Source organism: Pezoporus wallicus, unplaced genomic scaffold, assembly GCF_028554395.1.
Source record: "Pezoporus wallicus isolate ANWC-B61680 ecotype Strahan unplaced genomic scaffold, APGP_CSIRO_Pwel_v1 scaffold_2617, whole genome shotgun sequence".
Lineage (NCBI taxonomy): Eukaryota > Metazoa > Chordata > Aves > Psittaciformes > Psittacidae > Pezoporus > Pezoporus wallicus.
This window is the reverse complement of record NW_026637592.1, coordinates 1,133,062-1,151,015: the sequence shown is the minus strand read 5'-3', so window position 1 is coordinate 1,151,015 and position 17,954 is coordinate 1,133,062. Positions and strand designations below refer to the sequence as shown.

Below are 17,954 nucleotides of genomic sequence, written 5' to 3'. Positions count from 1 at the left end.
CCAAAAAGCAAAACAACTTTATTCTGTTATACAAGGAAAGTAACTGTCAATCCCAATCCCATGAGAGCACCACAGCAAAGACAACATAATTATAGTTAAACCAGACTTGATATAAACACCATAAAGTTGATTTTTAAAATGATCAGATTTGCATTCTAGGTCTGTGAACAGAAGAGCCAATGAGTTTTGCTAGAGCTGAGACTGTAAACAAGCTGTGTTTTTTGTGGGGTTGAGGTTTTGGGTTTGGGGGGAATTTGGGGAAGGGGAATTTGTTGTGGGGGTTTTCTTGGGTTTTTTGTTTTTTTTTGGGGGGGGGCGGTTTGTTAGTTGTTGTTGTTGTTGTTGGAGGCTGTGTGTTTGGTTTTGCTTGGGTGTTTTTTTCTGGTTTGGGCTGTTTTAAAATCTAACCACATCTATTGTATAAATGCAGCCTGACAGATACTAACCTTTATTTCAAAGTCTCATCCAAGAAATGAGACAGGAAAGGGGGGTGGGAAACCAACCCAGTAAAACAAATCCTCATGTTAGTATAAATACACACAGTATGTATGAAAATTATGTCAACTTAAACACACCTTTACCTAAAACATGAACATTTCAAACATGAAAATTTCTCCAGTCGTGTAATACACTGATAAAAGGAGGGAAATGGAAGTAGCATATAAACAATCCCAATATATAACAACAAGTAAATTCTGCTTCCACTGCAAATACACTTACTTTTAATATTGAGCTGTAAGCGAGGGCAGATACTGATGTTGAATGTAACAGATGTAATAAACACATGGCATTAAAAGCTCCCAAATACGCAAATCCGAAGGAATGGAAAAGCTCCTTTTCAAAGGAAATGTGTACAGAAGAAATAAGCAGACATTAAACCCTAAATCATAATGGTGTAATTTCAAAAAGACAATACATTCTATCTGCTCTGCTATGTCAGTGACCAAACACATTAAACACTAAATGCTGACATTTCATCCTCCCTTCCCTCTGCTGCAAAACCCGAAGCACTAAACTTTGTGAACGCCTTTGACATTTGCCTCTATGCCTGTGGTTTAACACTACTCTTAAAAGAGTAAGAAGTGTCTTTAAAAATTTCAACTCTTGCGCTTATTCCTCTGCAGCTGAGCAGAGCCATTTACATAGTCCACTGAACACAGTTTAGTAAACACCACAAGAGTGCTCCTATCTTACTGCCCTTGTAAAACTGAGGCAGGGGTTCTGTTTTTAGTGCACACTCTGGTTCAGCGCTAATCCTGTTTTATGTTGCTCACACCTGCTGCTGACCAGCAGCCTGCTGATGGGTTGTGGTTTGTGCTGCTCTGAGACAACCCTCACCGGCTCCAACAAAACCCCAGCCACTAAAGTGGAAACTAAACCCCAACTGCCGTGCAAGAACTGTACAAGGGAAGGACTGACACACATGCCTCCTTTTCCTTACTCTTCTACTCCTGACTTAACATCAGGGTTTTAGTGCAATACTTCTATTTAGTCCTTATGCCGAGGAGTTCTTCTCCAGATAGCAAATCTTAAAGACAAATGTCACGGACGCAACCTTTATAAATATATGCTGTGTAACTCACCTTTTCCTTTGTGCCTAAGAAAATAATGGGCTTTGCTCTAAAGGAAGCAATGAATGTTGTTAAAGCATCTTTTTGTGAGCATTTACAGAAATAGGCTGTTGCAAATTTACAATAAACTGCCTTTAACATGTTTGCACATGAAACTTAGATATTACTGTTCTAGAAAACAGGGGGGTTGTGGTTTCTGGGGAGGGGTGTTTTTAATCGAAATGCTGATCTACACATTCAAGAAACAAAAAAAAAAAACACAACAAAACAAAAAACCAAAACAAACATAAAGTCAGATCTGCCTCCCATTGATCCCAGAAGTAAAACACACCAATGTGTACACACCATTTGTACAGAAAACTGAATGCGTTACCAAAAACGGAAAGGTATTCTGTGATAAAAGGACTAGGTCTGGAGTTACATAGTGCTCATATCCAGAGAGAGTAAGAAAATCAAGGAAAGGAAAATGAGTGACAGTCGAACTCCTTTGTTTGGCAAACACACTGATGCATACTGCATTGAGATCACAGGTAGAAATGACATGCAACTTTACTGATTCAGACACTCAGATGTAGGCACCGTTATCTACAGCAAAGTTTTGCACTAGAAAAATCTCTAAAATGGAGGGCAGCACATACCACTTTTCACACCTACTTTAAGGTACTCTTTATCTGACTAGAACAGCACAAAGAAACATAAGAATATTTGGAAAGTGACCTGTCTCCTTTATCCTGTTACACCATCCCAGCCTATTTCTTTCAACAAAAGAGAAAGTAGAAAAATGTTTTCTGTCCAAGAGCCAACTCTGTACCTCTTAAAAGCTGTATGAACCTGTTCATAAATAAAAGGTTGGTTGGAGGCCAGTCAAGGCAATTCTCCATCTATTAAAGTTTATTTTGCATCTCATAGGAAAAGACGTGCTGAATGACCATGACCATCCTTCGCGACTTTTTTATTCTGCATGGAACACCGAGTTGTTTCTGCCTATATAGGAAGATAATATGCATCCAGCAGACACAGGTACTCCATGTTACAGCTTGTCATCCCAAACCCATCAGCAGAAACAAATCAAGACCAATCAATCTTTATGTAAATTCAGCATTCCAAGCTCTCTTGCAATTCAGATGTAAAACCAAGGGGAAAAAAGGGGGTCAGTCTCACTTTGTCTTACCGTCTCCATCTGAAGGATTTCTATCTCTTTAGTCAACACAAGACCAAACTGGCACAATGCCAGCACTGCTTTTAAGCTCACACAGAAAATATTATGGGGTAATCTTGGTATTTCCTGGTCACACTCCCTCAGGCAACTCTATACTGGTGCAAATGTCACATCCTGGCGGTGAATCCTTGAACACAAGCTCCATTTCTCCATTGTTTCCTTTTAAAATACTATCAAATCATTCATTTTTAAAATCAATTATAGGGAATGATCCAAAATCTACTAAAATGAATGGCATTCATCCCATGCAATTTTAAATCCAGCCACCATCAGTAAAAAGGAAAGAGATCTTAAGATAGATGTTAAGAGCTTAGCAGAAAGCTGTCCTTCATACCTTGGAAAATCTCTGCTAAATTATCTAACAATGGTACCCAAACCCCACAGTAATTTTGTCAAACAGCTGCATCTGCAGCATTCCTGTTCCAGTATTACCTAATGCACAAGAATCACACATTTTTAACAATCAGGAGGAAAAAAAGCAGGAGGAGGAGGGAGAAAAAGTCCCACCCCACTCATCCATCAAGTGTACATCCAGGCCACTGCTCCTCAGAAATTTATATATGTTACAGACATAAAAAGACATAAAAAGCTCTCAGAAATAGAAACGCTTCAGAAGCCGGATTTTGATATTGCCAGATGGGTTTTTTGCCAGATTCTAAAGTTGACTTAAATGCCAAGATACTTCATTTCAGAAGTGGCAGCAGCTTACATATTGTCTAGTATTAGCATAGAAGTGTATTGCTGATTCCAAAACCAGGCTATCATCGTCTGTGGGGGAGAATAAAATAAATAAAGAAAGAAGAATTGGCATTCCCTACAAACCTTGCTACCTGCTGCCTTGGAGCGCTATTTTCAGGTATGGCCTCCACAAAAAATAAAACACAGTTAAGACTACTTTAGTTTGATTATAGTGCTTTCCCCAGGCAGGAATTTTTATTTCCGTTTGAATCTTTAAACCATTACATTTTCAGTGATGCATTTTTATATTTTCAGTTGACATCTTCGTAGAAGAATAAAACCTTTGAGCAACAGCTCTAAAGCATGAAGGTTTCCTGCAGGATGTGCTTAAATTATTTTACACCCAAATGGAGCCAGTTGTTTTTAGCTAAAACTTAATAAACCTTAAATCAATGACCTTTCCTTTACTGAATGCCTGCACTTGGGAAAGCTAACTTTCCCAAGAAACATATTTGGGTGAGTAAATGCCAAACAAAGGACTATTTAAATCTGAACATTTTCTCAATTTATAGCTTGTAAATGTTCAGTTCCTAAATACCCAACTGCTGCCTAATGTAGAGAACAGCAGTGCCTTGGTTTAATCACATACCATTGATTTCACAGTGTCCCAGTGATCTCATTGGCAGCAATCAATAATCACCCAAAATCAATCAAATCTGCTCTAGCACTATCATTCATCAAATTTGAATATCCCAAAATTAACTGTAGGCACGTGAAAGAAAAAGAACCTGGAATTCTAAAAAGAGAAAAAAAATCATAATCAGCAAACTTTGAGAAGATAATAGTGTATCCGAACATGCTTCATGCCTGCTGGGGGAAGTTAATGATGAATCATGCCTTGCCTTCCCAGCAAAGAATCCAAGATACATTCTTTTTCAAACACGACAATACACAGCAACTGAAGGCAGAGGACATACTAGTAAGTGATCAAACATGATTTTATGAACAGCTATGTTATGCCCTGAATATCAAACACGTTGTCAGTAAATTAATGCACAAGCATGTTACACTACGAAAAACTGCACGTTGCAAGTTAAGCGCTGCACTTCACAGAGCAAAAGAGGATAAAATTACTGAATTTCTGTACCAAAAGCATGAACAGATGTAGCCACTTATTAAAAGAGCTGTTATTGTTTCCAGGGACTCCTCTCTCAACATATTCACCTGTAATTTTGTAAAGATAATAAATCCTTTCATTCATTACAGTCTGCTCAAAAGCACCCTGCTATTTAACTTAAATGGAAAAAAGGCCCAAAGTGTCCAAAACATTTACTTTTGCTAATGCAAAAGTGATGGCATTTTACTCCATTCCTGATAAGCCGGTGCCAATGGATGTGACTATTCTTTTCTTACTCAAAGCATATCAGTAGTTCAAAAGCACTCTCAATCTTATCAGGTGTATGAACATCACAGTTACTAAAAACAGTTTGTACTGCTCCTCTCTTTCTGCCAGGCTATCAGATAAACCCAACTAACTAACTGTATTTACACACAATCAAACATAAGCTGTGTTTTCAATACATTGTGAGCTGTTCCTGGCATGCTACAGGTTTTCTGCTTGACATTAGTTGTAACAAAAACAGTATCAATGAATTAGCTTACAAGAAAAATACAGTTGCTCTATAGCACTGGAACACAAACGGGATGTGGGGAGAGAAGAAATGAAAAAGGAGGGGAAAAAAGAAACAAGAATTTTGCGAAGTAAGAATAATCACTTCCATCTCAGTACTTCACCAGGTAATCACCTGGTGCTACTTGGGAAAAGAGCACAGAAGCAGTGGGATTAAATGCATTCAAACCATACTGACACAGAATGTAAGAGCAGAGAAATAACCTCTATTTGCTTTTTTTTTCTTTAATTCTCCTGTCTTCTAGGAACTGCCTCTGATTTTCAAAGGGCAAGAAAAAGACATAAAGAAAAAAGGAAAGAAAAGAAGACAGAAAAATAGTTACAGTGTCTGAAGGCATTTAAATCCCTTTACTGTTTTTGCCTGGAACATGACTGTGATGTCTCATGATCAACCTTCCTCTGCCATTAAGATTTAAAGACCTATCACAAACTCAAAACCCTCCTCCCTCTCTCCAAACAAGCCTCTCAACAACTCTCCCTTTTCATTCAGTGTCTCAGGCACTGGATTTTCAGTGCTAACTACTGAGAAAAAAGAAAAGACCTACTACTTCAGAAGGGCCACTGCTCTGAAGCTTTTGCTTACTGCACAGCCATAGGAAACATGCGCAGCATCTCCCTCCATGCTTCTCAATGACAGCTACAATGAAGTATTTAAACAGTTAAACATTAACCTGGCCGTGCTAAAGGAAAAGTTCCTGAACACTGGGAGAAAAACCCGAGTTCCAGCTCTTGGTTAATTACAGCCTCCTTTAGAAGCTGAAGCTCCAGCCCTCTGTGTGGAGTGCTCCTTCCCACCACAACCCCCGAGAGCTTCAGCTGAACACCTCTGATGGACCTGCTACCACCTGAGCCCATCTTGTGCCTGGATTCCCATCCTCCGGATTTGCCAAGGAACAATGAGCTGAATTAAGCCAAGTGTGCAGGGCTGGGTAATTCAGCCGATTGTTGTTTCTCCATCTGTGACACGGCGGCATGGTGACTGATGGGGCAGGTGTCATTCATCCTAATGTCAGTGCCTGCTCAGCTCTTTAAATATCACCCAAGCACCAACTGGGACCCAAAGCAGCTCCTGCGAGAACAACGGCAAGGGTGCCCGTGAGCTTCACTCAGTTAGTGGGAATCCGATTCTCATCCTCCTTTAATGGTCACAGGAACAGTTGGTTAAAGACATGGCATTTCGTGCCCCAAACATCTCATCTGTCCCACTACTTTAACGGCTGCTAGGAGAACGCTGCCAGGCAATTTCTTGAGCTGCTTGAAAAGTGAGTATGATTTAGTAAAGGAAATCCTGCATTCACAGAACAGTGAGAAAAGAATTAAAAGGAATTAAAAAATCCACATTTTGCTGTGAGAATTTTAGCATGCTGCAAAGCTAATTCTGCTGGCAATCCATGCGTGCTTTCTGTCAGAAACACACTCTAAATCTCTTTGGTTTTAAGACGGTTTTAGCTTTAATTTTTACCAGATTTTTTTTTTTTCTTACTAATAAAATAAATAATTTCTATTTATTAAAAAATAAAATAATTGTGCTAAAGAAAACCTCAGAGACTTTAGGATTAATTTCTCTGAAAACTATTTTAGCATTAATACTTGTGAACTGAGCATATCGCAGTCCAAGAAAATACCAACTTTAACATAAAAGGACACCAGCATTCATCATCCAGAAAGATGGGAACCAAACCCAATTTGAAGATAGGAAAAAAATATTTTTAAAAGAAATTAAAGAATACATAGAAAATAGATTGATCCTTCCTCTCTGTTGCCTTTTAATATATGGAGAATTAGACAAACTGCCACTAGCTGCCTATTCTAAGAGCACAGCTCAGAGTACGTAACAGGGTATGATTTCGCCTTTTTGTTAACTTGTTCTTTATTAGATTTTTTTCCTCTCTTGTATTTCCTTCAAAATATTCATATGTGAGATTAAAACAAGTGTTTCTTCCAAAAACAGCTCTAGAAACAAAACCAGAAATAGGGGGAAAGGGGAAAAAGAAGAGCAATACCATGAATAGGGATGGACTGCCTAAAACAAGCCACCTCCTCCTCTCCCCACCCGTCCCGGCACCTTTATATGGGAAGGAATTTCAGAAATGCTCGGGAACAAGTTAGCACTACATTTTAGATAGACTTTTTCATTACACTTTCCAGTATCTCCACATCTGCAGGACTCTAAATTGCTTAATGTCTAGCTAGCGGGGGGGGGGGGGGGGGGCAGGCAGGACGGGGACGGGGGACTGGCTTATAACTCATTATTTACATTTTTACCCTTTATTTACTTATTTTTTAAACTTGTTTGTTTGTTCAGCTTTTTCCTGCAGCCACTCAAAACAAGCAACAGTAACTCCGCATCATCTTCTCATTCTAACTTGCCAAAGCCATCAATCTCTGATCACACCTATTAGAATCAAGCTGTAGCCACGCTACGTTTTGTGACAGCTTGACCAGTTGTTTAAGGAAAGAGTGTGTGATGGAGTAAAGCTGAATCGACACATCTGTGATACTTCTGACACCCCTCAGCATGGCTAATATTAATTTGTTTTCTTTGGCTAGGTAAGTGCTGCCAAAACGCATTACATATGGTATGTAGTTCCAATCAAAATGATGAAAAGGAGATGTACAGGGTTGGTTTGTTTTCACTTACAGCAACATGGAAAGATACAGAGGAGTAAGAGACATCCACACTAACCTACAGAGCAATAACCTGAAAAAACTCAAATCACTTTATCTTACAGTTTGCTTTCAACACACAAGCCTTTAAGAGAATCTGCCCTCCCACATAAAGTTCTGCAAAGAGGTTTTATACGCAGGGAAAGGGAATATAATTTTCAATATATGATGAAAGGATATATTTAGACTCTTCTCACATGCATAAAGATAACTCACCACATTTCAGTAGGTTATCATATATATTATAAACGTACACAGGTCTGTACAAGGATATTATAAATGGCTTAATTGGACCAAGGAAGCTCTATTTCGTACACCCCAATATATTAGCACTAACTTTCTGCAGTATATAGAGACCCTTCTCCAATTCCATGCTTAATGTTCTTTGTTAGTGACATGAAAAATAAAAATTCATATTTCTATTTTTTTTTTTCCTTGTAAATGTTGATCTAAATCAGAAAATTCCACCTAGATTTCATACAAATTCAGAATGGTGACCCACAGTAAGAATGAGATGTTCAGCAGTAAAGAAAACCAGCATATGCTTGTCTTGCACTCCGTGAAAATCCCTGTAACTCTCTGACTTGCAATAGACTTTTCCTAGCAAGACTAGAAAGCTGAAGAAAAAAAAAAAAAAAAACCACCAAAAAAAACCCCAACATTTTATTTCAGTTTTCAAAGAAGTGAGAAATGATGCCCTGATTAAAAAGCTATGCTTCTTAGAAGAGGAAAATAATTGGAAATGAGACAAGATTCCCTTTAATGCAAGCCTACTACATTGAGGAATAGCAAAGAGAAAAGCCCTTCTTTGTTTGAAGGAAATACAAATTAGTTGAAAAACATTACAAGCATTATGTAAACAAACCCAAGAGATTTAAAGCTTCTGTAACACTAACATAGCAAATACATAAATCGTTTCACTAGACATACACGTCAAAAGGCAACGTTCTACCATATCTATTGAAGTTACTCTCCAAAGTGCTACAGAAAACGCAAAACCAAAACCCTCTAAAAGTAATTAATACTATCTGAAATAGTAGTACATAATTCAGTCTCATTTTTAGTTCTGAACAAGCAAACCATAGCAAAAAAACAACCACAAAACCAACACTATAGGATTTTGGGGGAGGACTGAGGACCATTGAAATGGAATACGTGTTTTATAGTATTGTCTGAGGACATCATGATTTATATTAGTGACTATATGTAGGAGGCTCCCCCCACAAAAAAAATAATTATATTCTTTAGGTGTAAACATAACCATGTTTCCAAGGACACATGTAGCTGAAAATACAAAGCTGTGACTGACAACAAAAACTTACAGGAATGTGCATAAATATTAGTCATGTAAATGACTCGGAAGAGCAAATTCATATATTAGAACAATCACAAACAAACAGCATCCTTTAAAATCAAAACTGTGAGTATAAATACAGAAAATGCTAGATTACATGGAGAATCTCATATAAAATCAGGTGCAAACACTTTACATTGCTGGCCAGCTCTCTTTGCATGGATAAGAAAAAATAAGCACATAAAAGCAGCATGTTTTTAACAAGCAACTACACGGAGGGAAGTTACATAGCTCTGCATATACTTACTGTATACATCTCTGTGTGCATATTGCACAAACTGCATAAAGAATACACTATATACCTGGAACGCACACACACAGGTATCTATGCATTCAAGCTCAAAACTCGCCATGCATAGACAGAGCATTTCCACATAACCTACAAAAATATAAAACAAAACCACACATACACATGCTTCTACTGATGTGACTACGAACATAAGATTACCTAACTGGAGCCTAAAGTAAAAGAGGATATACAAAATGTAAAAGAACATGTAATAAGTGGAATGTCAAGCTGCAGCAACTGCTGGTGTCATCCCCGCACTATCAAACATACATATGAGTATGATTGGAGACCGAGAGGCTAAATATTTCACTGTCACAGCATGTCGAGAAATGCAATTCATTTCTCTCTCACGTGCTTTAGGACAATGACAATTTAATACAAGGCCAGCAGATGTAAAAGAGAGAGAAAAACTGAACAAACTGGCCCAGCATAATCACAAATTTCCTCTAGAGATCCTAGTAGCATGAGGCTCATATGCACTTGTAACAGATCAACATTTTGTTGTTTCTTCCCTCCATGAATTTGCTGTGATGAAGAATTCATAGCAAAGCTTATCTTACGGGCAGAGGCTACTTTAAACTTCAAGAGAAACAAGAGTTCTTCATGGTTTTTTTCCCCCCCTTACTTATCCTATGCATTTGACTTATTTTCAGCAAAAAATAATCATTTGTGATACCTCCAAGAAAGGTTCAGATAAGTGGGTTTTTTTCATTGCTACTTACACTTCCACAGGGGTGCAAGCAACCTCTCTGCAGGTCAAGGGTCAGTCCTTTAAAAACATTCCGTAAAATGAATAATCATGTCACTTATAAATAATTCATACTCTAATACCATTATTTTTCTATCATAATTCTGCTCCATACCATAAACAGCAGCACAGTATATGGGCTGCACATCTGTGAGAATAGACATATCATACCTTCCAGCTCCTCTACGCGAAGTAGGCTTCAAGTATTGTTAAATATTATCGCAGACAAGTTACCTTCTGTATTTGATGAATAGCACCATGTATTTGAAATTAATTGCAAAAGTAGGGATGGCTAATGAGGCGGCCCTTATCTTTTCACAGCAGTGCAAGCACAAGTATTTTTCTGCAGGCTCAAGATTTCTTTTAAATGCCCAAAGTGCAATTAACTAAGTTAAAATCTGATTAAAAATATAAACACAGAAATCTTCACAACAGCTAATGCAGCCTCACAAAAAACTAATAATAATAATAATAAAAAGACTAAGGAAACCCTTACCTCTTTTCTTATCACTAAGCATGTGTTTTGAAAAATAATAATTAAATAAATTGTTCCCTGCAGATTCTTCCCAGTTGTTTTGCTTCCCATTAGCATCTTTGGAAAGAGTTTGTTAAGTCAATAGTTATTCTTTATTACGGAACTATGGGGATGGTGCCCTTCTACCCACCTCAGTTGAAAAATAAATTCAAAGCCTAAGGACTGTTAAGGAAAAGGACAGTTTGTCTCAGGAAAAATGGGAGGAAAAAAGAAGTATAGAGAAAAACTGATCAGCCATTCAAGAGAATTAATGGATATCCACAAGGGCTTTGCTAATAACATGGGTTAATTACCGCTGCAACACACCAGACTCGGTAAATAAAAGAGCACAACCATAAACACATTAAAATGAGCACCTATCACTAAAAGAGGGGCAAGCCCCAGTAAATGAAAAGCTGTCAGAAGGGCATTACAGCACAAACCTCTTACACTTCATGCAGGGTTTAAAACTTGCCAGCAGTCTCTCAAAGCCCCAAAAAGCTTCTCTGGAAACAGAGGGAAGAGGCCTGCAGCCCCTGGGAGAACACGGGCAGAGCCTGTTCAATCACCCACATTTGGGGGCTGGCTTCACAACACAGGGCTGCATGCCACATTACACACCTGGGTTGCGTATAGAGGCCTGGAGACTTCTGACTTAATATTAACTTTGGGCTTTACTTCTTAATAACAACTGTAAATAGCTATCTCTTAAGGCAAATGCACGAGGTTAAAGATCTCCACAACTGTGGAGTGGAATCAAGTGCTGCTTCCCACTTCACAAAGAAGCGTTCTTCAGTCCACCCTTTACAAATGAAAGGCACTTCTAACGAAAATTCTTCAGGAATTAGAAGCCATGTCAAAGCGTGAAACTGACATAAACTCTCCTATGTTTAGTATATAATTGCCTTGTGCACAGACACAGACACACACACACATAAATATATATACCTTTACATGCTGAGTATACACGCATACTCATATTCATCCATACACAAACATAACCAGGACAGGGTAACCCAACAGACCATTCCCACGCTGCAACATGGATAGAATGGATAGAAAAAGAGGAAATACATATCCCGACCGTCACTGCACTTAAGTATTCACATGACGTGACACCTAAATCCACTTTTTATATGTTACAGCCACCCCACACAATCCTTATTTCTTGTAATCTCTCTGTTTTATCAGCTGCACTGTAAGAGGGAGATCCATGGGCACTGTAACAGCTGAACTGGTTTCACATTTAGACTTTGCTGCACATTTGGAAATGGCAAAAGTAAGGGAACTGATGAGGGTTCAAATTAATGAAACACAGTGAGCCACAAAGGGCAAATGCCCATAGTGCATGGAGATTTCTGGAGTTACAAATCTCCTCCGTTTTTGGCATTCGGAGAACATGTTTAAATTCACTAAACTAGCCCTGTTCTCATTCCGCCCCCCCCCCCCCCCCCCTTTTTTTTTTTGCAGTGTTTCAATTGCCTTTTCTTTTCCAACAGCTGTGACAACTGTTAAAACAGTCAGTAAAATTAAGTCCACTCTATAATCCTACAGTCAACGTTACATTTTAATCAGAGGTTGAAGGAGATTTCACGTTATGAACGCACTGATTCATTTAGAACGATTAAACTGACACATATGTCAAAATGAGCAGATATATTTATTGCATCTGTTAGCTTATTAACTATTAGTAATTATTACTGTTACTGTTATTGCCGAAAAAGCAAAAAGCCAAGGCTGCAGCTGGCTTTTAAGTTACTGCATTCTTTAACATGCTCTGCGCCTTAAAATCAAAGCATACTAGTGACAGGCAGATGTCTGTGCACTCCCAAAATGTTCGTGCAATTTTTAGCTTGAATCCTCTTTGCCCTCATCCGTAACATAAAAACTGCAGGAACTACTGTATTTATTTTATATTCTTGTACGTGCATATGCATGTTACAATATATAGCAAAAATTCAATTACTATGAACATTAATAACATGTAAAACTCTGACGTTTATTAATTGAAACAGAGAAGCAGACACATTTTTGAGCTTTAGTTACTTCTCTGTGTCCACTCATTCATACATGCCCCAAACCCTATGCTCAGGCAAAACACTGGGAGTGTTTTAGGATGACTTTTAATTCAGCCAAAGAGGAAGGAAAAAATTAGTTTGAATCTTGCACCAGAGCCAAAAAGACATGTGCCCCGATTTCATTTAAATGCATCTACTCTAAGAGGCTTATCTAAACTAATCATTCAAATTAGCTGTAAGAAGGTAAATTCAAGAAAGCTCCTTTGGGGAGGTGGGGGGGGTTGAAAGCATGGACATACACACAAAAAAGGCAAGTTATCTTTTTTATATATTTTATCAAAAACGTGTCACTTAGTAAAAGCTGTGGAAACTGCACTCTTACATTTACAAAGGTTATCTTACATTATATAGCAACCTCACAGTGCATTGACCTATAAACCACATCTGAGAGGGTCATCCTACCTCTTTTTATTTCCTTTTATTTATCCCGGAACATGACAGCGAGTTTCCCTGACTCCCCTTTTCCCAAACTGCATTCCTGCCAGGCAGGCTATTTGTTACGTCCTGTATTATTCCACCAATATATGACCACCGCAATTCACTTTATATGTCTGGCTTAATTACAAATAGCAGTGCAATATGCAGACAGTAAGGACAGCTAGTGGGCATCTACCTATAATACACTGTCACTTCTCAATACAGCCTTTCCAGATTGCGTCTAGGGCGATGCTGGCCATTAGCTTGGGGTTTTTTCTTCGCTGTTACTGTCACACTCAGCGTAATAAGAAGGTGCACGGCAACGTTAAGTGGCTCGACATCAAGAAAAATGAACCGGTGACAGCTCCCGTGATATATTCCCATTTAATCCCTGCGGCGGGCTGAAATCAAGTTCAGGGGCCGCTCACCCGCCCGGGTTTGTTCGGGCGCCACGCTTCCCACCGGGAGCACTCCGTAAGGTAGCTGGGAAGTGCCAGCCAAGTACTGCGTGCGCCTCGTCCAAAAGTATTCTGCTCCCTTTTGTAAGGAAAAGCAGAGAGCTGAGGAACCCCTGTGAAGTACGGAACACACATCGCCCAGCGCTCGGGCCGCTCCCGCCCTCCTAACCGGGGACCGGGCGCACCTGTAAGCCTGCTCGGCCCCGGGGCCGACCGCTTGGCCACAGCAGCACCGCTCCGCGCCCTCCCCCGCGACATACAGCCGCCGCGCAGTGCCCCGGGCCGCGCCGGGCCGGGCCGGGCGGCTCAGCATTCTGTACCTGCAGCCTGCGCGCCTGTCCTGTTTTATGGCGGTGCGGGGATAAGAGGTAAGGGAAAGCGGGGAGCGGTACCTACTCTTCCTCGTAGTGCAGGGAGAGCGGCTCCGGCAGGCAAAGTTCTACCGAATCCATGTGCACCCGGCGACCATGCTTCGTGCGCCGTAAAGCAAAGTTTCCGTGGCGGAGCGCAGCGCTTGGCACTAGCGCGGCCGGGCGAGACGTCGGCGGCCGGCCGGGACCCAGAGCTCGCCCGCCCGCCTAATCAAGGGCTTAAAGCCGCGCCGGGCACTCATGAATATGAAGTAGTTCTTTACATATGCAGTCCCCGCGGCCCGGGGCAGCGTCCCATTGGTGACGAGGCGGCCAATCAGGAGCCAGGGTGGCCCGGTGCGCGGGCTGCGCGGCAGGTATAGGGGTGGGGACGGGGACGGCGGGGGGGGGGAGTGCGGAGCGGCCTGAGGCGGCGGCGGTGGCGGCGGAGGGCAGAGCTCGCGGGTATGTTCCCGGTACTGCGCGCTTCTGTGGTCCCCAGCTTCACCCGTCGAAGGATCAAACGCAGAGATAGAGGATGAAGTTTGAGACGCCGTCACCCGTGCTGGTGGCGTTTCACTGCGGTGCCGTCAGGGAGAAGTCTCGGCTCAGCTCTTCTGACCGCGCCTGCCCGACCTCTCTGGAACGGCCCGGCGCCAGGGAACTTAAAACATAATAAAAACAGCAAGCGCAGCCTGCCGAAGTTTCCGGGTAACTCAACTCTTCATTGTCATGCGAGTTGCTGTGGGGGAAGGAAGGGGTGGGCTGGGGTTTTATGCTGTGTAATATATATAAATACATCTAGATTATATAAATATGGGTTTTAATACATATAATCGTTTTAAATATTTAAAGCTTTTTTTTTTTAACTTACTAAAAAACCCGGCATTCCTAACAAAATGAGCACTCAGATCCATTCCTTAATAGCGTGGGTGCAACTGGGAGCATAGGCAGGTATATATTCATATACAGGTATATATATTAATGTACAGGTTAGCTATCTTTAAACATGGGTATATTTAAGGTGTATGCCCCATGGGAATATTGAGGTGTTTAGATGTATATATTTAGATACAGCAAAGAGAAAAGCTCCAGAACCGCTCAATTTCTTCCTTAACTGTGGAGGGATTAGAGTGGACTGACTGAACCGGCCTCATTTTAACAAGATAAGGGACTGTGCTGTAGTAGGTCTGTGTTAGTAAATCAGGGAGTCCATAGACCTCTACAGTGTTTGGGGTTTTGTAAAGGGAATTTTACCAAACTGAAAGGGAAATGAAACATGTAACCCTGTATCTATGCCTGCATAAACATCACCAAGCCCAGCTCCAGTAAACCACTTCCAGCCACCTCAGAGCTGCTTATCTCTGTCGTATGAAAGGTCCCTGATTAAACTTGTTCCGTGAAAATGACCATACTCAAATTTAGAGACACTATTTGCACTGAAACACATGCACGCATCCCTTTTTGAAAAGATCAGTCATGAACTGGGGTACATTGTTTTCTCTGAAAAGCTACTGTTTTTACTTAATATTACGACTAAGACACCCTGCTTATTTTCCAGGTTCAAAGTGTTTCTGCCCCTACCAGTGAAAACATATGCAGGCTATTTCTGGTAAGATAAAAAAAGAATAAAGAAAACCCCACCACTGAAAAGACTGTATTTTTCTAAAATTCAGTTCAACTCTTAACAAAATCTTTTGTGACTGGAACACTAACAGGATGCAAATGGCAGTCTTTTAGCTCAGAAAAAATCTGTGCAAACCCGTAGAATGCATTAATACCATTCATAAATCTGAATGCAAATGTGTTCTCCAAATCTCTTCCACAGCACTTTACCAAATAAATACAGCAACAAAACCCAGTTACAAAATGCTTAAGTTCAATAGATGTGTTTGTGTTTGTTTATAGAGGAGAGATTCCAGTGTTAAGTATTTAATCTTATGTGAAGACCAGGCCTGCTTCCTACAAAAGAATGGATTCCTACAAATAAATACATGTAACTTTAGGAATTGAAGTCACACAGCAAAACTACAGCTCGGACTACTGTACAAAAGAAGGTAGTAAACACTTCATTACTAGTAGTAGTACACTGTCTGTATTATTAAATGTGAACTCTGTAATTAAGATGTAAATTCACTCATAAGCAGTGATTTAGAAAGCTCCAAAATGTAGCATAAAATCCAAGTACTCTGTAGAAACATCAGAGACAAAAAAAAAAAACAAACAATTTTTATCAAATTTTTAAATGAGAGGCATTTAATAGTGCTATTGTATTATAATGTCCCCTTTAAAGTAACAGTTTGATAAATATGGATTTGGGAAGCAAATCAGAACTTGCATGTCTTTATGTAAAGGTATCTGTATTACTATATAAACCCAAAGTAACAGTTCCTACAAACTGATTTACATTTGCACACTGGCAAAACATGAAAATACAAATACATTGTTTGCACTGAGCATGTCTCTGAGTGTCTGTTTATACATTTATACCCCAAATTGCTATTTTACAATATGCTAAAATGACTTCAAATCTTTTAATGTGTATGTGTTTTCTTATTTTAAAATTACTCATAATGAATCCCCTATACATTAGTAATTTGCTCAGGTCTCTTTCCTTTATTAAGTTCCCTGAATACACCCCCCTTAAAATATGACATCTAATCCATTTCAAAATTTACCAAGCACAGATTAGCTTGGTTTCTACTTTCTTTCATTTATCTCCTAAGATTATATATATTCAGGTGCTGAAATATGATGGTCTCTTTCCTTCTGTCATGGTCTGTCTTTCAGTAAGCCCTCCTTTTCATGTCCAAATTAGTTTCCCCTACCTTGTTGCCTTCTCCGCCCCTACCTTCCCTCTACATCCCCAAACAACAAATTTTTCCTCTCCCACTATGAACCATAATTACCTTCCTATCAACCATCTTTCATCCAAGCAAGCGGCTCTCTTCCCTGCCAGTGCTGCTTCTTGGGAGAACCAGAAATACAGTGCTGCACTTTGCATGCTGATAAACAAAGCAGTTGGCTTCTTCCCCCAGGACTGAAAGTGTCATCTCCACCAGACTGGGGCTTGGAATTCCAACTACATTCTTGCAGTTGGGTTTCACAGTTACTGATCAATTTGGGGGGTGGGGGGATGGGGAGGAGGAAAAAAAGGGTGAGAAAGAGATTACAGCAAGAAATAAACTGGTGCTAAGTGTAGCTTCATTTTTCTCAAGCTTTTTCTCTAGAGCTACATGAAAACAGTAGTAGGAAAAAGGGAACAAAAAGCAAAACAGGTATTCATTTACTGAATTTTACCAAGGGATGTAGACTAAGGACATACACACAGACACCTGCACTAACTCATCAAATTGCACAGCACAAAATCTTACCACAAGGAGTCTATACAAAACAGTGGTAATGGAATCAGAGAGGGGAAGAAAAAAGCCAGCACGAGTGCCTGTACCAGTCAAGGGGCATTACTGAGCTGCACCTACATTTCCATGTTTCTCTGTGCATATAATTTCTCTTGTGTGCTTAACAGTATATCTTTAAGCATCTTCACATTTAAATACTGTAGACATTCCAAGGCATCCAAATGGCCAGAGGCTTGAAACACAACTACCTCAAGGCAACTAAAGAAGTAAGATTCAATGGTGCTTTAGTACATTGTGTTAAATGTGTATTTACCAAAAGGAGCAAGATGCTCAAGCCACCTGGGAAGGAGCAAGAATATGAAAGAGTCTGATAGGTGCTGAGAATTTGGTTAAAAACAAATATTCTATTACTTTAGCTAGAAATTTGCCATACACCATGCCACCTTATTCAAAGTCTAGCTGGAAAATACCATATTCTTTAAAGTTGGAAAGAAGCACTGAAGTATCAAATGTGTGATTTGCCCTTTATTCACAGTCGCTAATTAAAGAAACACAACTCAGA

General features: G+C 39.9%; 1 protein-coding gene across 24 annotated transcripts in view; it reads right to left on the bottom strand.

Moving 5' to 3' along the window:
- ESRRG (estrogen related receptor gamma) overlaps nucleotides 1-17,954 on the bottom strand; it is a 402,312-nt gene that overhangs the window by 148,122 nt on the left and 236,236 nt on the right. The window contains exon 1 of one of the 24 annotated variants that reach the window (XM_057406445.1): nucleotides 14,080-14,290. The exons of 22 other annotated variants lie outside the window; for them this stretch is intronic. In XM_057406445.1, the coding sequence (XP_057262428.1) occupies nucleotides 14,080-14,135 (56 nt within the window). In that variant the 5' untranslated portion in view covers nucleotides 14,136-14,290. Of the gene's footprint in view, nucleotides 1-14,075; nucleotides 14,291-17,954 lie in introns of those variants that run through there. One more of the 24 variants, XM_057406458.1, reaches the window with a different exon arrangement.